The sequence below is a fragment of the Sciurus vulgaris genome (assembly GCF_902686455.1).
Source record: "Sciurus vulgaris genome assembly, chromosome: 5".
Taxonomy (NCBI): Eukaryota; Metazoa; Chordata; class Mammalia; order Rodentia; family Sciuridae; genus Sciurus; species Sciurus vulgaris.
This window is the reverse complement of record NC_136465.1, coordinates 104020487-104043961: the sequence shown is the minus strand read 5'-3', so window position 1 is coordinate 104043961 and position 23475 is coordinate 104020487. Positions and strand designations below refer to the sequence as shown.

Sequence of the window (23475 nt, the reverse complement as noted above, 5' to 3'; positions counted from 1 at the left end):
AGAATAAGAAACAAATAGGGATTATATTTAAAACAGAAGCTAAGATTATTTTTAAAATATACTCCCCTTTTCTTATTGGATAGAGTCTTCTATAGAGAAGCATCAAATTCTCAAGCTAATCGAAGATTTAACACTTTACATCTCTTTTTCTTTTGAAGTATTCTTCATGTGGACTCATTTATTTTCTAACGTGATTGTCATAAGTCTATCAGTGAAGTATCTTTCTTAAATTTGATCAAAATATTAATAAGAAAAAATCATTTACATATTTGTAGTCAAATTTATACATATTATATTTATATATGTATATATATTTATATTTATGTATATATTATATTTGTGTATTTACATATATATTTATATTTGTATATTTATGATTGATAGGCAAGTGTTACTGATTTTTCTTTTGCAATTTTCAGTCTCAAAATTAACATAATCAGTCAGTTGTTGGATCAAAAATATGACTGCTTCATTTCTCACTATGTGGAGATGGTCCTCTATAATCTTGTTATTCTACTTTATTTCTGGAGATTGAAAGTAAAATAAAATTTGTGCTGGAGAGTTATTTTTATTCATTTTATATCGATATTGAAACAAATTCCAATTCTCATTCTGAAATGTAATCTCAATCTGTTAGTTATTAAACATAATTTTTAAGTATATTATAAGAAGAATCTCAGAAAAAACCTATTAGAAGAAAAGTAATGGCATAAAAATTTGAAGAGAGTCTAATATTGGAATTTTTACAATATTTACAATAGCATAATCATTATAGGGTGGGGTTCAAGCTCTCTTGAAATAAAATAACCTCTCTAAATAAGGCAATATTTAAGTTGTCTCAAAGCATACTTCTAGGCAGTACAGATCCTTGTCTTCACTGTCAATCATTCCCTACTGATAAAAGAATAAAGATGTTTGATGTTTAGGGCTTGGCTTTGAGAACTTCGGTTTTGTAGGCATTTAGAGTCATGAGTAATAGGTAATATTGTAATAATTTATCATAAACAAAAATGCAGAAATCCAGTTTGAAATTCAGAATGAAAACTAAGATCAGGTTAACAGAAAACTTAAGTGGACTGAATTCTCCTTTGCTTGACTTTACCTGCCCAAGAAGAGCCCATCAAAGCTCCATAGCCATTTCCTGGACCAGTGTCCATATACACACTGTGATTTATACAACTGGCATGGCATCTTTCCACAGCTTCCTAAGATCTGCCTTCATCCTCAGATGTGCCATGCTCCAGCTGATGTACCTACTTCAAGAATCCAGTCTATGGAGCTATCACATATACTAAAATAGTAATAATCACTGTAAAATATCACTCAGATAAAAGTGTACTGAAAATAATGCTAAATAACCATTGTAAGACTAACTGAAATAATATCTAGGAAATTTGGGTGAAAATACTCTAAATACATGGGAAAGTCCCTGTCTGCCCTCCCTCCAACCAAGCCATGAAAATAATTATTTTTTAATATTAGCTTTGGATATGATAGAGTCCTATCAAGATGTAAAGTATAAATTACAGATTATTTCTCATTCTAATTATTCTGAAATAAATACTACTGTTTTATTTCTTCACTTTATACTTTTTGTCATTGAATTATAAAGAATTTTAAAAATACTTATTTTTATGTTTTGGTTAGCCTAGATGAAATTTGGTCCTGAAATAGCTGAAGATTTGTTTTTCCTTTTTACTGATAGAAAGGTAAATGCAGATGACAAATGAAAAAGCACCTAAAATAAGTAGTTACTTTCAAATTATATTATTATTATTAGGGTGTAAGTGTGTTTGTGTGTGTTAGTTTTGTGTGGCTATAACCAAAATCCCTGACAAGAACAACTTAGAAAAGAAAAAGCTTATTTTGGGTTCATGATTTCAGAGGTTCAGTCTATGGTCAGTGGATTCCATTGTTCTGGGCCTGAGTGAGCTAGAGAATCATGGCAGAGAGTGTGGCAGAGGAAAACTGCTCAGTTCATGTAAGCCTGAAAGCAGAGTGAGGCACCAAAACGTAAACCCCCAAGGCATGACCCCAGTGAAACACTTCCTCCAGCCATGTCCCTCTGCCTACACTTATCATCCACTACATTCATTTAAATTATTAATCCACCAAATGAATTGATCCACTGATTATATTCCAAATCTCATAATCTAACCATAAATTTTGGGAGGACATCTCTTGTCCAAACCATAATTGTATGGGTGTGTGTGAAAGAAAAAGAGAAAGAGAAAGAGAAAGAAAGAAGGGGAGAGATACTGGAGATTGAATCTATGGTCACTCTGCCACTGAAGTACATCCCCAGCCATATATATATGTATAAGATTATTTTTTTGTACCGGGGATGATTGAACTCAGGGCCATTTGAACAGAGTCACATCTGCAGCCCTCTTTTTATTTAAAGACAGGTTCTCACTGAGCTGCTTAGCACCTCACTTTTGCTGAGGCTGGTTTTGAACTCATGATCCTCCTGCCTCAGCCTTCAGAGCAGCTGGGATTACAGGCATGTGCCACTGCACCTGGTTATAATTTTTAATTGTGAGATAGAGTCTTGCTAAGTTGCCCAGGCTGACCTGGAACTTGCAATCCTCCTGCCTCAGCCTCCCAAGTAGCTGGGATTACACATGTGCATCACCTCACACATCTCAAATGATTCAAATAGTAATTAAATATCTGAGCATTACAAGTTGGTTTTATGCAACTAGATTATATTCATTCTCTTATCTTGATAGAGTGCAATATTGCTTTCACAAAACATGAAAAATTTATAAAAAACAATTAAAAACATGAAGACTAATGAAGCTGGTTCTGATGATTTTACTATATATCATAAATTTAAATTTAGTATAGATGAGTTTTTTGGTATTAAAAATCATTTTTAAAAATGGGGGCAGTTAGTGTTCTTATTGCCATCAACTAGTGGTCAAATTAGCTTGGGAACATCTGGACATTTTATAATTCTTCTCAGAGAGTCATGATACTTTTTGTTAGAACAATGCTATGGGTTAAATTAGGTCTCCTCTTCTTCCCCTAAAATTTATATTTCCTAACTCCCAGTCATCCAAATGCAACCTCATTTGTAAATAGGGTCTTTATAGAGGTAATCAAGTTCAAATGGGGTCATCAGGTAGATCTTGATTCAATAAGATTGGTATCTTTATGGAAGAGGAAACTTGGACATAGAGATGGAGATTCACCAAGGGAAGATTATGTGAAAAGATGGAAGGGTAACATCATGTGAAGTTGGTGGAAGACATTGGAATCATGCTGCCATAAGCAAAGGAATCTGTGGGGCTAGCAGAAGCTGGAAGAGACAAGGAAGAAGACATTCTCTTTAGGTCCCAGAGGGAATGCATCCCTCTAACACCTTGATTATGAGCATCTATCTTCCAGAACTGTGAGATAGTAAGTTTCGTTCATTGTCACCTATTTTGTGGTATTTAATTATGGCAGCCCTAGGAAACTAATACATATTATACTTAGTGTATAAGTAGTATACATATTATTTAAAATTAATAATAAATGATTAAAATAAAATTTGCCAGTTTTTCCCAAATTTATTGGACAATGAAGTCAATTTTAATGAAACTACTAACATCCTTCAAAACACTATAGGAGTAGTTTTTGTTTTTTTTTTTTAATACTCTTCACTCTTGTGTCTTGTCCTCTATTTAGAATTTACTCTACTTCTAACATTTAAAATACTTGAAGTTTCCCTTCCCTACCCTCTTTATCATTAAACATATCTTAGACCGCAAATAACTCTTTTAAAACATCCATCGCACTTTTTCTTATAAAAGGGTTATCTTATTTCTTACTATATGATAAGGGTCTTACATCAAGGAACACATCAAACTCATCCTTATACAGCCTACATGTAGTGATTCCCAGTTGACAAATGTATAAACAGAAATGTCTTTGATGGACTTTGGGCTAAGAATTTCTTGTCCTTTCATCCCACTTGTGGAAGTTCTTTTCCTTCAAACTGGCATGGAATTCTCCAATTGGCATGCAAGTTGTGGCACTGGTTGCTGGGATTCTTCCTAATTTTCCTATCTCCTATCATTATCATTATGCCGTTTCAAGTTACCAGTTTTATTGTGTTCGTAAGAACAGTCACTATACTACAAGCTTTCTTGCCTTCTTTTTTCAGTACTCGCAATTCTGATTTTTTCCAAAGTGCAAAACTGAGATTAATAAAGGTAAAATAATATACATGAGAATTCACAAAATCAGCTAGTAAGAACTAGGTTGTAGGTGCAAATCCAGGTTCGCCTTATTCAAGACTGCATTTGTTTCTAGTATACCATGCTGCCTCTATTTCTGCAAGAACTATTGAGTAGTCAAAGTAGAATCCAAAGTAACAGGATTGTCTATTGTTCAATACATCTTGAACCATAAATTCTGCAACATGTACGGGCTCCTAATGAAACCAAATCTTAAGTTTCTAACTTCACTGACTTCAGTTTTCTCTCTTAAGGCAATGCAAACAGTTTTCTTTAAAATAAATTAGACAGCTATAATATTTAAAGTAATGCTTCAAATTGTAGTAGCATAGCTTTGTTACAAAGCATGTAGGAAGATAATGCAGGCCACATTGGATGTTTTCCATCTGCCACAATCCTATTTGTGATTTATTCACTTGGCAATTGAACAAGCTGAATTATTATCTCACAAAAACCATCGTGTAAATTTCCTAAGTTATCTAACATTAAAAGTTTGTTTTCAAGTGTAGAGAGGTAATAACACAAAGAAGAAACAAGAATTGATTCAATTGAGAAAAGCTATTTAAGGGGTTTTCCCTTTCATCAACTTACCTCCATGACCATACCGTCTGTGCCATGTAAACTCTAAAACAAAAAAGAAAAAACAATTTTGACCTAAAGTAATTATTTGAGTTGTAGTTTCAAACATTACTCGAACAGAATAACTGAGATGCTAGTTAATGACATGGGAGAATCAGTCCTTCACCTTTCAGGTAGAAGTATCTCTACATCTGTACAGATGTTATATTTTGTCTTTACATTTTATAGTTGCAGCACTAGTTTGTAATCAATAAAATTCATATGAATTTTTGGTACTAATAAGATAATTTTGACTTCATACATATAAATGACTTTGCAATAATAATATTACCACATTTTAATTGCATTTACATTACATATGTGTATACATATTATGTATGCAATTATATTTGTGCATGTGTATGTAATTATTATAGCTATAAAATATATAGTAGTCAATGTCATTAAAATTCTTAAGCAATAATGAAGCTCTCTTTTATGGATTCTGGAGTCGGCATAATAAAATTTTCTACCCAAAATAAAATACTATTTTTATTTCCTTAAAAATACATTAGGAATAGGATAGAATGTTCCTCAGTTTTATCATTAAAGCAATCAGTAAGGATTAATTCATGTAAAGGGTGGACACACAGCTATGTCTTGAACTTCAGCAACTATATGAGTCTACTGAGTTAAGATTATTGACATGAAGGTATCAGAAAGACTGATTGTTAGAAAACACTACTTTCAGATAAAAATATGATGTATCTTGCCTTGGAGGAAATATCTCTGAGTGCTTCATATTTGTCTTCAAATGACAGACCTAAAATATTTGTCCTGAAACTGGAACACTCTCACAACTACTTTGTTATTCTTAATGTGCCTACACACATTGTAAATTATTTTAAATATTATTTATCTAAGATTGACTAAATTGATCAAAGATATGTACAATTCAATACTGTTTTGTACCTACTCATAGTAACTCTCAAGAATTGATTATTAATTTTCAGGAATTTTATGAATCAGTTGTTAAACACAGAATTAACATTTACATTATTATGAAGTTACAAATAAATTTATTAAAAACAAAGGGAACATATTTAAAATCATTACTTTCAAAATATTTTAACCACTTTTCATTTCACTGTTGAATTTAAGTATTTCGTTATCGGGATGATGAAAATAACTATTTAAAGGTGAGCTGTGACCCATTGTTTCCAATTCAAAATTAAACGATGTTAATATGAAACTGACCATCCTAGGAGGATTTATTCTCAGGAGTGGACAAATATGACATGCCAGAAATTCTTCCCCTTAGATATCCAAATTTTAAACATTTACCAGCATATTACCACATGAGGTGACAAAATCCTGTGAATTTTAATTGAAAGCAAAAATCTTAAAAAATAGGGCCAAGCCTAACATTAAATTTATTTACTTGTATGACTTGAATGTCAAAAGAAAACATTAATTTTAACTCCATACAACTGATTTAGTGAAATGCAAAACATATTTATTATGTGTGCATAGTTTATAGAAAATATACAAAGGATATTCTTACCTGCTAGACAGGTTGTAAATGAGATTATCATCAGACGACTGACCAGCAACCACATTTTCATCTTGTGTTTAATAGAAATTCATCAAATTTTCCAAAAAAAGAAAAAGAAAAGAAAAAGCTTTAGCTTTTTCGGCAGTTGGGTAGTATTAAACACCTGCATGAAGAAAAGAAATGGAAGAGAGGAGGGGAAATGTAAAGGCAGGATTAGGAAGAAAAAAAAGAAGAGGAAAGAAGGGAAACTGTTTAACATTTGGGGCCAACGACATTGTCAAACCTATTTTATTTTGTACTTCTAGCTTGTAAAATAAATTTTAGCTTATTTAACTACATTTGTAGACACTATCGTAATGAAAAGAGTAGATTCAGTATCACAAGACTGACATCCAGTACCGACACAGCCTGGTCATGAGCAAGTCACTCAACAGGTATGTGTTCAAGTTTCTTTTCCTCTCCAACCACTGAGTATAATAATCCTTTTCTACAAATAGTACAGTTGTCAACATTCCAATATCTATCATTTTCAATAAAGATTAAATTTAATTGAAGTGCTGATAGAAAGATTTATTTAAAGATGCATTTGTGTTAAAGCTTTGTGACCTCACAGGTATTATTAGGATGATATGTTAGTACTACCTATGGGTGGTTTGTAGAAAATTTTTGCCATACTGCTGATTTTTAATAGTAAAACACACTGATTAATAATATACTCATTCTTCCTTACTTTTATCAACTCATTTAACAAATAGTAAACTACTTGGGTGTGTCATCAAGGAAAAATCTAGTTCAACAATCAGATCTTTAAAATGTGAAGAGACCTCTTTAAAGACAAGGAGACAAACTTAGCAAACTAAGCTACAAAACTATGCAGCTGTCTAATTAAAATATCTTGCCCTTACAAAATTTGCAAAAATTAATGACCATGTAATCAATTACACTGTTGAGATTTCACCCAGGGCCTTGGAATAGTCTTATGCAAATGAGGGTACCCACAATTTAAGCTTTGTTATCTACATGGTATCTCCAACTGTATTAAGCATACAAATAAGATGAATCAAGAGAAAGGTGGAGTTTTCTGTGTTAAGAAGTTCCTAGGTCATTAGAAAAAGATATGGATACACAAGTTTGTGTAATGAGATAATTATTTGGACTTATATGCTATTAAATTTGAAAGAAAATGTTAATCATTTTAATTGAAAGCATTGTAAAATACAGCACTGAGCATGTGCCCAAGTGTGGTAGGCAGGGCATGAAAGTGGTGATGCTGTCTGTGTTCTAAGATTTAAGTCATTTGATTACTTTGTAACTCAACCAATTATTCCTGGGTCTTCTTGAGAACAATATATCCTAGGGCATTAAGAAAAGAACTCTTAAATAGGATTCAACAGGAGTTTCAATTTGAAAAGACATTAAACTAAGTTTCAAGTGTTTTATAATAGAACAGAGAAATCTTACATCATAGAACTGAGTGTAAAATATCAAGTAATATACAGCAAGAAATAATTCTAAAAAAACTTAATGATGTAGTGTTCAACATAGAAATATACTTAAATATTATCCAAAAGAGCAAAAACAAAATCTTACTGATTACTTCACATTTCATTGACATGTTGGAGAAAAATATGGGCTTCAGTTAACTTTAGTTACGATGGATTTTGAGAACATAATTGCAACCTTGATTTTCAAGAATTCTAACACTTTGCATTTGGCTTGACCAAATGTTTACTGGCACCACATGAGCCAGGATAATTTTTTTTTTTTTTTTTTTTTTTTTTTTACTTTCAGTGTATTGATTGCTCTGCAAATTATTCATCTATTTATAGAAAAATTTGAGTTGGATTCTTAAAGAACACAGTAGAAATGGGTCAAAGTATAAGCAGGAAATAATTAGAATGCTTTATTGTAGAAGAAGTACCTCATAGATAATTTTAAATTATTGATATTAATTTGTAACCAAATTTATTCTCTTGGAGATTCTGAGAAGATAAGAACTATACATCTGTACAGACAATATGAAATCTAGAATTTTTATTTCGTTTTTCTTTTACTAAGCAGGACCATCCAGAAAGAAAAATAATTAAGTATAATTAAGATGGAGAATGAAGAATAATTCTTTTGGTTGCAGGAGAATCAGTGAAATGACCTGTGGAAGATTTTTCAGTTTTTTTTATTTCAATGCTTCATGGTATCATTTATATCTAAATCTAGATCTAGATGAGAATTACTGGAATGTGTACAGATTGGCTGTGTCTTTCTAAGCTTTGTCAGTCACACACAAATGTGTCTTTGAGCATTTTCTTGGCCCTTTGGTTTCTAATTCTTCCCATTGGAATATGCACAATAATGAGGACAGCTTCCTATTATGAGGAGAAAGGTAGAAAACATCAACAGGAATACATGTAAAAACTGTTGTCTTCATCAATTTATTTTTAAAAATTAACTTTGACAACATATGTGCAAACAGTAGCAAATCACAAAGCATGTACAGCCCAGTGGCAACCAAAAGTGATTATTAAACTGGATTTTTAATGTTCTAATTTATTTACTAATATACTATATATTATTATTTAAAACTCTAAATGACTCTCACAGATATTCAAATTTAAGAGCAAGGGATCCTGGTGTAGTTTTGTTATTAAAAGAGAAAAGGAAATAGAGGCAAAGGATGAAGTTCAAGTCCTCTGGTGTCCTCCATATTTTTCATTTTGATGGACTGTGGCAGGGAGATTGGGTCTATTTACCCATTAACTTTAAAGATAGTCTAAAAAAGTGGGCAAGTCTAAAGAAAGGATTATTTGTGCTCACACAGAGCAAGTGATTTTAGGAAATTGAAAATAAAATACAGACTATTTTTTCTAGGTCTAGGATATTATTTAACACTTCCTTCTCAGATAACAATCACAGTGTGGGGGAACTCATGCCAATGCATAGTCAAAATAATCCAATAGAAGCCAGATAGATTTTGTGTGAATTTTTAGCCCAACAATTCTTTAGCTTGCTACTTTGGGCAAGTTACTCAAACTTTGACTCATTTTCCTCACATATAAAATTTAGAAAATGCCCATTTCCTAGAACTACTAAAAGTATTACATGAGAATTTGCATGTTAAGATATTTAGTATTTTTTTTTTTTGGTAAATATTAATTTATTATTCTACTAGGTCATAGACCTGTCAGGGCAAGGGACATGTTTCTTATTCATTGTTCTGGCTCTCTGCCAAGCATGTATATATTTTATTTATGACTGATATATATGTAAAATAAATGAAAGAATAAATGAACCATGTGCATTACTATATTCCAAAGCCCTTGCCATAAACCAACTGAAATTTAATTTTAATTTCCTTAAATAAGGATAAGATGGTGACAATAGGTACCAAGAACTGTATCTTAGTGAGGCTTTGATCTTTCTCAGAGATTATGATGACTTAAAAATGTGCTCTTAAAGATGTTCTAAGTATCAATATTTTAAGGCATTCTTAGATATGCAGTTAGTTGAGTGCTGATGGAAATCTGTCTTTCAGTTGGAACATGCACACTCTAATCAGAATGCAAAGTTTTTTCATTGTTTTGAGCCTCTGTGTCTTATACCATGTTATCTCTTCCTTCACTTCAAAATGTTGCCATTTCAATGGGACAGTAAGCCATCACTCTGGTGGCATGTAATTTAGTTTGCTTAATGGGTTTCTTGCAGGTTGGGTATAAAAGCGACTTTCACATCTTGTTTACACATGTGCTTTCTGATGGTGATTTGCTTTACTGTGTCACCAGCTATCTAGTCATCTGTGACTCCTGATCATATCCCTCAGCAGCACAGTAGAGAAGCTAAACTCATTTCAGCTAATGTGGAGGAAACCGCCCTTACAAGTTCTCTCTTAAGGATGTAGCACTAAGCAACTCACAGTCCCTCTCTGACCTCCATGGGCCTGGCAGTATTGCAGCAAATGAAGGGACAGAGGAAGAAAAAAAGTAACTATGACAAATGTGTCAGTTACAGGGGCAGAATTGTTCCATCTCAACAACTGAAATAAAAGAATGATCAGAAGCATGCATACATTCCTGTCCTGAGGCCATGCTAGGCTGGCCGGCTCCCTGAATTTCTTGGCTTTCAGAGAGCCCTGTGGCTCTTATACTCCTCAATCTGGCATCAGGCCACTGGATATTATATCCCATAGCCCATCAGAGTTCTAAGGGACTCTAGTGACTGGCTCATCACTGACATATAGTGGGGCTGTACTAATGTCCAAAAGAATCCAGCTTCCTCTTTTCTCCAGCACTCTTCACTAAATCTCTTAACTATGTCTGGAAACAACAGCACCTCTGTATGTGGTAAAGAAATGCAGTAGGATTCCCCCTCTTCCTTCCTTCTCCCCATGCCTGTCTTTCTCTCTCTCCCTCTTTGCTCTAGACAATTCTAGTTGAGAAATGTGGGCCATAGCAAGATATGCATTCTGTCTGGAAAGACACTGTCTAGCTCTCCTGCTCTTATGCAAGATAACTCAAATAAATTATTCAGAAAAGCATCAACAGTACATTAGCAAGCATTTAGTCACCAACAATTATTTACAAAGTATTTAATACTGCTATATAATGAAAACGTGTTCCATCAAGACCAATAAAACAAAATTTTCATTGCACTAATGGTTATTTTATCTACATTGAGGGAAAACAAGATCCCAGGAACACTGAGAAAATACTCAGATGTATGAGCAAGTGGTTCCATCTGTTTTAAAAAGAAAAAAAGTTTGTTTGTTTTTTTTTTAATCTTCAACACAATTCATGAAAGGTGATTTTAAAAGGATAGTTATCCTAAGTATAATTTCACCTGGTTCCTTGTCCTCATCACTCTGTTCTGGTTCTGAAGAACATTTGCTATCAAGTTCTATTTCCAAATGCTTTGAAGAAGCTTGTTAGAGTTAAGCACAGATTATTCTAGTTGAAAGACACCAATACTTCCTACTCTTCAGTTCAAAACTGGGGGACATTTTATTCTCAGAATCATTCTAAAATACTGCCCCTGCTGCTCTGTCCCTTAATCTTCCCAGTGTTAGTTGCCCAGTCTGTAAAACTGGATATCATCCTCTTAATTTAGAGAATTATTGTGACATTTAAGTAATGTGTATGTTTGCAGATGCATAAGTCTTATGATGTGTGCTTGTAATAGGGGATAACGGAATAAATGAAATTTGCTGGGAACAAAATGTTTTTTGAATTTTTAAAACACTACTTCTTTAGAAAGGGGATGTTATATATTCAAATGCTAACTTCATTAAATACTTTCATATAAGTATTATATCTCTCCAGTTCACTTAAACATAGATGTCACAACTTTCTCTAGCTGAATAGTGGTGTGTTTTAGAACTTCAGCTATCGCTTCAGAGTGACTTCTTTAACTTCTATCATCAAGTTGTTGTTATTTCAGTTTGAGCTTTTTTATGCAAACTTATAAAAATGTTTGACTATCTTACTGCTATTGTCAAGTATATTTAATAAAAAGATCTGAAGATCTACATAAATGAAAACATTAAACATCTCCATTTTGTTTTTATCCTCACCAAAAAAAAAAAAAAAAAAAAAATCTGAAGAACATTGTGCTTTAAGCCAAGGAATATAGTACATGCCCAAGGAAAATATCCCATTTTCTGAAAATTATTATATAAGTAGTATCCTTTCTTTTTCAGAATAGAATCATATATTGCTTGACTAGCAGACAAAGCTGCATTGATCTGCAATGGTCTTCAGATTACAAGAATTTAGCCCCTGACACAATCTACTATTGCATGTGATTGCATGTGAAGGATACATTTATTTGCAAACAGTTTTTAAAAATATAACACCCTGGGAGTGTGAAATTTAATAACTCGGAGGATACTGGGGAGGGGAGGGATCTAAAGGCTTTTTGCAGATATGGATATTAATTGAGTGCTGACAGCACAGCCTGTGTTTCTGAAGAACTGATGTACACATCTTAGATAATTGAATTTATGGTTAAATTAATTACTCTTTAATTTTTAAAATTATATAATGCATCCAAAGGAACTTCAAAATAGTGGAACCACATTTATAATATTTATAGCATGTTTTTCACATGATGTCATACAGAACCATCAATGAAGCAGTTGTGATTATTCACTGGATTTCAGGAAACCATCACTATTACTTGGTAGGATAAATAGAAAGTCCTATGTAGATTTTATACCACATTGTAGGAGTGTGTGTATGTGTGATTAGGTACTTCATAAAACTTGAGAAAATGCACAAAAGCCCTGCTGATCCCAAACTCTCTCTCACAGAAAACTGGTATGGTACCAATACCATACAATTATTTTTCTTGAAACTACAAAACCTGAGATCCTAAAGGAAAAAGAAAAGATTAATAATGAGCAAATCAAGCAATGTGACTTCTTGGTTATTGGAAATTCCGAGAATCTTATTCTAAATCAATGAATAAAGGAAGTGCTTTTATTAAGCAAGATTTAACAGTCACATGCATATTTATGGGATTCCACTCAACCTCTTTCCCATCAACACATTAATAAAAATCAGTTTGCTACTCAAGGGCAAAGCCAAATTTTATTTTACTCTGAATTCCCAGAATCTAGTGCTAGGGTTGTCAAAAAATTGTTGTTTGAAATCTAAATGAATACTCAACAAAAATGTGGTAAGACATAGAAGGTGAGTTTAATAGGAGTTGAGGAAGGATGAGAGGGAGTACAACTGATAACACCCCTGTGGTCAAGGATTTACAGGAATGACAAGTGAAAGAAACTGGATGGAACCAGGTGGCAAAAGGGTGAACCCAGCAAGGTTACTCAGATACATGAGGACAGTTTAGTTGCAAGCAACACACACAAACACACTCACACGTGCTTAAAATGTTACAAATCATTAATTGATATATTATTTCATATGATCCTGACCCCAACTGCCTGAGTTTTCAGAGACAGACCAGGTTATAGGGATCATGTGGGTCGCCCAAAAACATGTAGCTAGTGACAGAACCAGGATTTGAATCCCATTCCAGACAACTTTTAATCCCATATTTTTACTGCTTAAAGTTTTAAAAAGATACTTAAAATATGTCCTTACTGTAGATAACAAGAAAGGATATTTTATGTATTCAATGATTAACATAGTTTTCATAACCATGGGTCAGTGTTCTGGAAAATGTAGTCTAGGGGCCACCTACCTCAACAATGTTTGGGTGCACTTGTTAATGAGATAAGAGTCCTGAGCAACTCATAAAAATAATCAGTTTCTGAAGATAGCCCAAGAAGTTAAGTCAAACTTCTCAAGGAATAGATAGGTTCACGAATTATTGAAGTAAGAATATTAAGTGAAGGTTGTAATATTTCCACCACACCCAGAGACAGTCTGTAGGCAAATTTGTGCATGCAAATGTGTTCTAAAGCCACACCTTCAGGCAATGCATTCTAAATCATGCTATGCCCCATGTAAGAATATACCACAGTGAGCCCCACTTGCGCATACATAATTATAATGCACTAATTAAAATAATGATGATGATGATGATGATAAAGAGCTATTAGTAGAGTAGACTGAGCAGATCAGTGGAAGGGAGGAAGAGAGGGAAAGAGAAGGTACTGAGGAATAAGATTGATCAAATTGTGTTCCTATATGAATGTGTCTTAATGAATCCCACTATTAAGTATGATTATAATGCACCAATAAAAAATTATGAAAATTTAAATAAAAAATAAAAATCAGAAGATATGCAACATTTAATAGTCTCTTAAAATTGTGTCTGTACTCTACTTTGGCATCTAGCCACCCAGACAAAATAGTCTGTCTACATCTGATTAACTTTGTCATATCATAATGAAAACGGTGTTTTGATATGTGGCTTTGAGTAATACCTAAAAGGGTTCTAACTTTCATATGAGACAATCTTGTTGGATTATATAATGACCTGACTGTGCTTTTCACTTCTCTTGTTGCCCAACTGCCTCTCAAATTGATCTGTGATAACGGGACTACTACAAAGAAATGTGTGCTGCGATACCTTCCATGTGAATCATATCAAAAATCCAAAGTTGAATTTAATAAGTCTTTGACAGCAGAAAAAAATTCCCATGCCAGCGAGACTGAATGTTCAAACTTCTTTCTCTTTTGCTCTCACAGAGTTACACAAAAGGACAAGACCTGTGAAGAAACAGTGCCAGATTGAAGAGCCCACTCAATTTACACTGAGAGTGTTAAGGTCCTCCCAAGCTTTAATATCCCCTCCATATGGCTTTATTCCTCTGTGGAGATGCCCACATCTAATAAAAAGGCTTCATTGCTGCTGTCATTTCTGCTTTCTAAGGCTCCACTCTAAGCCATTTGCTCTCATGTTTCTGCAAAGGCTCAGGATGTTAACAGCTGCTCCATGCTGCACAGTATCTTTATGTTCTGCAAGTAAAAGAGTAGGTATTGATTCTACTCCACCTGTCCAAAGGTACATAGAGTTTCTTAATGCCTTCTGACAGGAGACCTACACACATAGGGAGAATGAGGTTGATGATCTTATAACTCCTATGGGTGGCTGTTCAGGTTAAGAAATATGCCAAAGACATGTCTCCTCCTGGGAGAGCATGGTGTAACCATGGCAGTCTATTTTGTAAATAAAAGGGAAGAATCACTGAATGTAGAGCATTATATTAGTACTTGACCTAAGGAACCATTCATACGTAAGCCATTTAAGTCCTTATTACTAGAAATAACACAAGATAAATTTTCTTTGAAATGCACTTCAATGCAGTTTTGAAAATTCAAAAGCATTTATTTTTTTAAACACATATAACAGGAGTTCAATGAACATTTCCATAATTTGACCATTTCGACATCCATGTTTATAGTATGTAGTTCTAAGACCAGGAAATTTGATTTATTTTCTTTGAAGAATATGCAACAAAATAATCACATAAGGTAGATGGAAGGTGAATTTTTTTTTCTTGCAAAACTGGGGATTGAAGTCAGGGGTGCTCTACCACAGACCTAAATTCCCAGACTTTTTATGTTTTATTTTGAAACAGAGTCTCAATTAGGAACCCAGACTGGCCTTGAACTTGTGATCCTCCTGCCTCAGCCACCAAAGTAGCTGAGATTACAGGTATATGCCACCATGCCCAATTGATGAATGGTAATTTTTGATTATTCATTCATTCATTCCATTTATGTTTTCAAATTATCTACCATGTCCAGAAATTATGTAGGAGCAGCACAAATTTGGTAGATCAGAGGCAAATATTCAGCAAGGAAATTTCTAAATATGCTCCCCAACAGCAAGGGCTGTTTCCTACCTACATTACCTAACATGATGCCTTACACATTGAGGATTTTCAGTTAATATCTACCAAATAAATTTACTGACTAATGACTATGGATTTTTGTTCCATATTTGACAAATAGATCCACATGAGCAGAAAGAAGTAGCACAGTGAAGTCATAAAGTAGAAAAGGAAAGATAAAATTCAGAAAACACTGAGAGCATAATCTTGAGGGATCATTTAAGAAAAGCAAGTTGAAAGAGAAGTGTGATGAAACTGCAGGAGCATAAAGGCCCTGGGTTGAACTTTTGGTTTCCTCCCTGGGTAATGAGTTGCTGGTGAATAGTTTAATCCTAAATGCTTTGGTTCATGACAGCTCTGTGCTTCACACACCTTTCAAAAGCTCCATTACTGAAAAAGACATTGGAGAGACTACCTAAATCCTGAGTCCTGATGCCCTTGGGGTGTTGAAGTGTTGGATGTATATTGACAACAGGGTCTGGGGCCATACAGAGAGCTTGGTCTCTTTTTATTCAGATTTGTATAAAATTTAATTGAGTAGCCAACATGAAAAGAGTGACTACATATATAATTTCATATAAAATTATATAAAAAAGAGGTGAATCATGCAAAAACTGAAATCTAAAGGACTAGGATTCCATAGCTTCTGGTAAATCTTTATTTATTGTCTCTCAATGTATGCATTTTATTATATCAAATCTAAGTCTTAGCAAACAACAAATACTAATTACCTACTATATGAAAGTTCTTAAAAGTCTCAAATGGTAATAGAAATAGAGGCAAATTATCAAAACTTAGAAGCTTAGATTCTAGTTAGGTACAAGAATGAGAGAGATCTCTCTAAATCTACCTTTTAATCCCTACCCACCGAGAGGAAGCATTGTCTATTTTAAGGAACATATATCCAGATTTCTGAAGCTTAGTGCACAATATAAAATTAGATTTGACTTTCAGAAAATGTAACTGTCTTGTACTTCTCTGGCTCAAAGTTTATCAATGATGCATCATCATTTCATAATTCACTCAACAACTGTTATTGAACACTACTTACAGACAGTATACTAGGCCACACAATTAAAATCAATTTAAAGTCCTAGTTTAGTAGTCTATCTTGCAACTTGTAACCAGGCTCCACTTCAATAGCTTAAGTATTAACTCAATTAATTAACATAACCCAATAATGTAGCTACTATGATTAACCTCAGCTTATTGATGAGAAATGTCTCATGTACATTTCAAGACCCAAATCAAAATTTATTCTTATAGAAAATGGTCTTCTTGGCTAATCTTCTCCTCAGAGGACTTTTCCCTTGTCTAAAGTCTAGAAGCAGCTGTTTGGCTTACTCAGTAAAACCTTATTATTATGTATTTGGTTGTTGCTATAGTTTAGATCTGGAATATACACCAGAAGTGCGTGTGTTAAAGGCTTGGTCCCAAATGCAGCAAAGTTCAGAGATGGGGCTCTTGAGAAGTTATTGGATCATGAGGACTCTGACCTCCTCAGTCAATTAAGCCATGGGTATTCATAATTTAATGGCATTATTAGTGGTGGAAACTGTAGGAGGTGGGACCTAGTTGAGGGGAGTGAGTCCTTGGGGGCATGCCCTTGGGGTCTATCTCTTATCTCTGGCCCCTTCCCCCCTCTCTGTAGCTCTCTCTGCTTCCCACTGCCATGAGGTGAACAGCTTTGCTCTGTCCAGTTCCTCTGCCATGATGTAATAATGCCTTACTACAGGACAAGAAATAATGGGGCTGACCAATCATGGACTGAAACATCTGAAATCATGAGTCAAAATAAATGTTTCTCCTCTAAGTTGATTATCTCAGGTACTGTGTCCCAGAGAAGAAAAGCTGACCAATACAGAAAATTCCTATGTGAACTCTTGGAGCAACTGTTTCACTTACTCAGTAATATGTTGTTTTTATGCTCTTGCTTATCTTTTAAATGTGACGCTACTTCCAACTGAATATAGTTATATTTGATTAGAAAATAATATTTGAAAATGATTTCAGAGGATTAGAAAAACAATATTTTGGAGAAGTAATTTGTTTGCTGAGACTTGGTATTTCTTATAAGTCTTAATGGTCTATGAAGATAATTAATAGAAAAGAATATCTGACCAGAAAACTGGTCTGCAAACTGGACCTATAGTAATGGTACTTTAGGTTTTTATTCTTATAAGGTAGTGAGATTGAAGAAAAGTACTTGTGGGTATAATTAGACTAATTTGTATGACTAGATGGCTTTGGGCAAGTTATTTTAGCATTTGAAAAATGGGAAAAATAATAGTTATAAGAATTATATGAAAAATGTTACCAAGACATATCATAGTTTCTCTTTACTAGTTAGATTATAAATTACTAAGGAAAAAGAACATGACTTATAGGAGGCATCGTATTTCTAATGGGAGTTAGATACTTTGCTTAGTATATGAATCAATAAATGTATGTGTGCATGTTTAATAACAGAGATTTATGTGTCATAGAAGGCATCTGACAATTAAAAGGAAAAGCAAGTATAAATATCTATGCAACTGTGTTCATTCAGAGCTCTTAATCACTATCAAGTATTTAATATTGGTTGAGGGTAATTCCATAAATTTTTTTGTAATTGGGAGAAAGAGTACAATAGGACTTCTCTTCTGAGACCTAATGACATTTCTAATGCAGTGCAGTTGCCCCTATAATTTGCAATGTAGATAGGCTAAATTAATAATGTACTTAGCGAATATGGAAATGTTTACAGGCAATTTTAGTTATTTTAATATGTTGAAGAACCTATCATGTGCACCAGATGAGGTCTTAGGGTTTCAACTGATCCCAGAAACACAGCCTGTGCTTCTTCAAAGAGGGATGGATCAATGAGAGATGAACACCCAGTGGATGGTGCCAGTAGAGACACTGGAAGTAGGCAGTGATAGATGAATTCAGGAATGAGTCTTTTAGTTTGGCCTTTGGAGGGAAAAACGCTGCTACTTGGCAAAGGAGAGGGAGGATTTGGGTGGGAAAATGAGTTGGCCAAAAAATAACTTTCAAGCATGTTGGATTTCTGTTTCTTGATAGACATCCAAGTGGAGGTACCAAGTAAACATTTTGAATAAATGAGACCAAAATTTGGAGATGAGAGGAGCTGTAAATAGCCTGCATAGGACTGTTTGGATGTGACCTGTACAACAATAATATTTGAAGTGCCATAGTAGATAATTGCTTTATGCAATGGATAAATCAAAGGTAGAAAATGATGTAGCAGAAACATAAATCTAAAGTGATTTTCCCCCATCATAACTCTCAAAAACTAACAAAATAAAACAAGGGAGAGAACTGTGACAGCTGTACCTATTGGCAGGATCCCAAAGCTCTTTGCTCTCTTGCCAGATTATTGACTTGCTTTACAAGTTTGGAGAAATACTTTTGGCCTTTATTCTGCATTTCTTCCTGAAATAAAATGATTTTTTTTAATTGCTTCTTCTGTGGTTTTGGAGATTTAAGGAATATCTCCACTATGATTTCAGTTTCTTAGAATAAGGATATTAGAAACTCAGAGGTTATTAAATACAGAAATTTCTCCCCTCCTATTTTTTGTGAACTAATTTTGAGTATATACTCTAAGGTTTTTTATGGCTATTCAAAGACTTTTAATTTTATTCAATAATATATCAGTGTTAAATTCAATATGTCCAAATTTTTGTCTCTGAATTTTATATTATCATTGACATTTTAACTGACATTGATTTAGCTTGAAACCCAAATTTTTTACTTGACTATGCAAAATGATATAATGATCTACACGGTAAAGAAAAAAAGGAAGATTTCCCAATTGAAAACAAAACTTTGGCCAAAAGGTAATATTTTTTACTTGAATTATCTAAGAGGTTATTCATTCTTCATTTGTATTTAAACTATATGTGAAATATTTAAACCAGGATGTTCCTTTTTAATATTTTATGGATTTTATGTAATATGTCAGTAGATAGATGATGCTTTTAATACAATCCTTTTTTTTAATTCCTCCTGTTGTTTTCATTTGTCTGAGTTCTTTTTTTTTTTTTTTTTTTTTTTTTTGTTACTATATCTTGAATCTCTGGGATGGAAGATTTATAATGATTTGTAGTCTGCTAAACTGAATCTCTAAGCATCTAAGCATTCCGGTAGGAAGAAAAGGCAGCAGGTGTTGCCATTTATATATAAATATATATATATATATTTTAAATATATATTATATAATGAATGAGATAGTGGCAAACTCTTACAACCATGCAGGCTGAAAAGTTACCGGTTTCAGATTGCAAAATTAGACTTGGTCCTTGCAAAATTAGACTTCTATTTAGGAAGGTGGAACAGTCATTAAATAAATTTTGTCCTGAAATGGATTAGTTTTCCTGTTGTTGGGGCTGAGATAATGATACCCCATAGTCTAAGCATTTTTAACTTTTTAAAAATTCAGTCTCAGAATCAAGGTCTCTCTGACCTCTCACCCTCTGTCTCTGGCCTCTCTTTGCCTTCTGCAGCAGAGAATTTCTCTGAGATTCCTCTATTTACCTAAAGGTGGATCCTCCAGAGGATTAATTCACAAGAATGAAGACTGAAAGTTAAACACACTCCCTGAGTTGAAATAAAGTTTGTCTCACCCCATTTTCTGTCCTTCAAGCCCACTCATTTCCCCTCAAAATCATTTACTCTTCTCGTAAACTTGCCTATAGCCCAACTTTCCTCTTTCATGAAAAGGATATTTAAGCTTCCATCATCTTTGATTATTTGAATTTCATACATTGGGTGACTGTTATGTGTTTGCACATTAATAAATTTGTTAATTTGGCTATTGTTAATTTGTTCTACAGACTCAAATTTCTGAACTTTCAGAAAATAGAAAGTTCTGTTTGCCCCTATATTGTCAAAAACAAACATCCTAAGTAAATCAGGTATTATTCCTGACAAACAAGTAATAATGATTATTGACAGTTCTTGCATACCCTGTTGGTGTGCCTCCTTCTTTGGAAAGGATTCCATTTTGTTTTCTGCAATTATTTTTATTTAAGTAGGAGTCAGTAACCTAATATATCTGTTCAAAGAAAAATCTAATTTGATTGAGATAGAGGTTTGCTGAGAAAGAGTGATTACTCGGTTTCATCTGGATCATGCATATTATTTTATGAAATCTGAAAACTACATTGAAAAAAACATTTTAGAGGTCTTTATTATAGCACAGATTTTGGACATGAGATAATTTCAACTGTACAGTAGTTACCTTCTTCCTGCTGCCTGCTAAGTGCATCTAAGCTATACATTCTGCACCTTCAGACAGTAGAGTGCAAAGATGCAAATTCTCATGACAGATCTTTGTTTAACCTTATCAGTTAGTAAGTTATTTGACCAAAACCAAACTGCAAAAAGAAAATATTTTCTCAACAAATGGTTGCAGCATAGAAGAGATCAAATCTTCCTCTCATTGAATATATATTTTAATAAAATGCTAAGATAAACATAGAACAAAAAGTCAATATTGTCAAGGGGTTGGTTCTTCTCAACATTACCTAGGGATTCAACACAATCCCAATTAAAATTCCAGAAAATTATATTGTGGATATCAACAAAGTGATTCTAAAGTTTATATGTATAGTAAAAAATACAGGATAGTGAACACAATATTGAAAAAAGAAGAATTAAATTAGAAGACTGATGTTATCTGACTTTAAAACTTTCTACGAAGTTGTAATAATCAAAGCAGTGAGATATTTGTGAAAGAAAAGGACAGCTAGATCAATGGAACAAATATATCCAATTAAAATAGATCTTTGGCAAAGAAGAAAAAACAATATATTGGAGAAAATTAGTGTTTTCAATAAAGGATAGTGAAATAATTGAATATCTATGTGCAAAAAAAAGTCTAGACAGAGAATTCACATTCTTCAGAACCTGACTCAAAATGCATCATAAATCTAAATATAAAATAAGAAGCTATGAAACTCCTAGAAGATAACATAGGAGAAAATCTACGTAAATTTGGGTAGAGTGATAAAGGCACAATCCACAAAAGAAAGAATTAATAAGCTGAGTTTCATTAAAACTAAACACTTTTACTCAGCAAAAACTACTCCAGGAGAATAAGAAGACAAACTTAAATTGGGATAAATATTTGCAAAAGACATATCTCAACATAAGAAAACAAACAATCCAACTAAAAAAGGACCAAAAGATCTGGACACCTTGCCAAAGATGTCAATGTAGGCTCATCCACTATAAGAAACACGCTGTGGTGAGGGGTGCTCTGCGGATGAAGCCGCGCATGTGGGGGACAGGGTGTAGCTTGAAACTTTCCACACATTCTGCTCTGTCTTGTTGTGAACCTAAAACTGTCCTGAAAAATTAAAATCTATTCATAATAATAATAAATTTCAAAAGGGAGAAACAAAGTGCAATGGGAATTACAGGATATTCATACTCAGCTTATAGATGACTTTACAGATAGACCTCATCCAATGCTATTCCCAGAACTGATCATCAATGCATCTGTATTTATTTGTTTTTTATTTAAAATATTTGTATAGTGTACAGATTGACAACCCATAGGTGGGAGTCCAGTGAAAGAAATTACTCATTTTTGAACACCAACTCAGTTTCAGATACTGGACAGGTTGTTTAAATATTGCTTTCGGTTATACATCGTCCAGGAGGTAACTATTGTTAACTCCAACAAATGGATAAACAAAATCATGCCAAGAGGATCGAGGGACTCAAGGATGGCTATAAATGCTGTTACCTGTACCCTAACATCTCCATCCTCATCCCAGAGCTCCTTCCCTTCAGTTCTTCTCATACTGGACAAGGTGTGATGGTTAAACTCTGCCATGGTCCCCGTCAAGTTCCTTTCACAAATTACCTCTTTTATTACTTACAATGACACATCAAGATTTATACTACAAAATTTTCCATTTTTCATATGAGGGAATCTATTCAGAGATGAGCTATATTTCTTTTTTATTGCAAAGTAATATGCACAATGTAAAACTTGCTATTTTAACCATTTTAAGTGTTCAGTTCAGTGTCACCGAGTACATTCACACGGTTGTACAACCTTCACCGCTATCAGTCTCAAGAACTTTCTTACCTCTCCACAGGGAAACTTGAGTTACTTTTAATATTGGAAACTTGATCAGAGTTTTCCTCCTTCAGTGAGCACCCGCTAATTCATCAAAATGGGTTGCAGTGTTTTGTCAGATCTAGTTCTTGCTTGTGCATCACATACTTCTCATTGTGTAACTCTCATTCCTTTCACAGGTTTCGCCTTAAATATACTTCCTCACAGAGGTTGTCTCAGGATCCCCAACTATAATCAGAATGTTCTGTTGCACTTTCAGTTTCCTGTGACTTTCCTTTACAGTAAGTAGAGTGCTTATGACTAGATGATCCTCAATGTCTGACTTCCCCACTGATCCTCAAGCTGCAAAGTTTCCTAATGTACCATAATGCCTATCAAGGCTTAAACTGTTTTAAACTCCTGAATGTATAAATTAACACTTTGAACATTATAACTATTTCAGTAATTTAAAAAAATAACAACCTAATATAAGTGCAGAATACCGGAAGGGATAAATGGATGAGACTGAAAAGGAATGCTATTCTAGTTGCCCTTTTTCTTCTTCAATCACATTCAAGTTATTTACCACCATGTTTAACTTTAATATGCTTTTGTTATTTCATTTTAAAGTACTTATAACATCCCCCATCTTTGCTTTTTCGTCTTGCCATTATGATCTAAAATCTAACTAATAAAGGGCAGTGATTCTAAGTATTGGCCTAGTCAATTCTCACAACCTAATAAACAATCTCCATCCCCTAGAAAT

At 33.6% G+C, this 23475-nt stretch overlaps 1 protein-coding gene across 8 annotated transcripts in view; it reads right to left on the bottom strand.

The window, feature by feature from the left end:
• CNTN1 (contactin 1) overlaps positions 1 to 23475 on the bottom strand; it is a gene marked incomplete at its 5' end in the record, with an annotated part of 348115 nt that overhangs the window by 142366 nt on the left and 182274 nt on the right. For 4 of the 8 annotated variants that reach the window (XM_079139318.1, XM_079139320.1, XM_079139319.1 and 1 more), the window contains 2 exons: positions 4818 to 4850; positions 6349 to 6502. In XM_079139318.1, the coding sequence (XP_078995444.1) occupies positions 4818 to 4850; positions 6349 to 6409 (94 nt within the window). Of the gene's footprint in view, positions 1 to 4817; positions 4851 to 6348; positions 6503 to 23475 lie in introns of those variants that run through there. The other 4 variants (XM_079139323.1, XM_079139324.1, XM_079139322.1 and 1 more) reach the window with 1 other exon arrangement.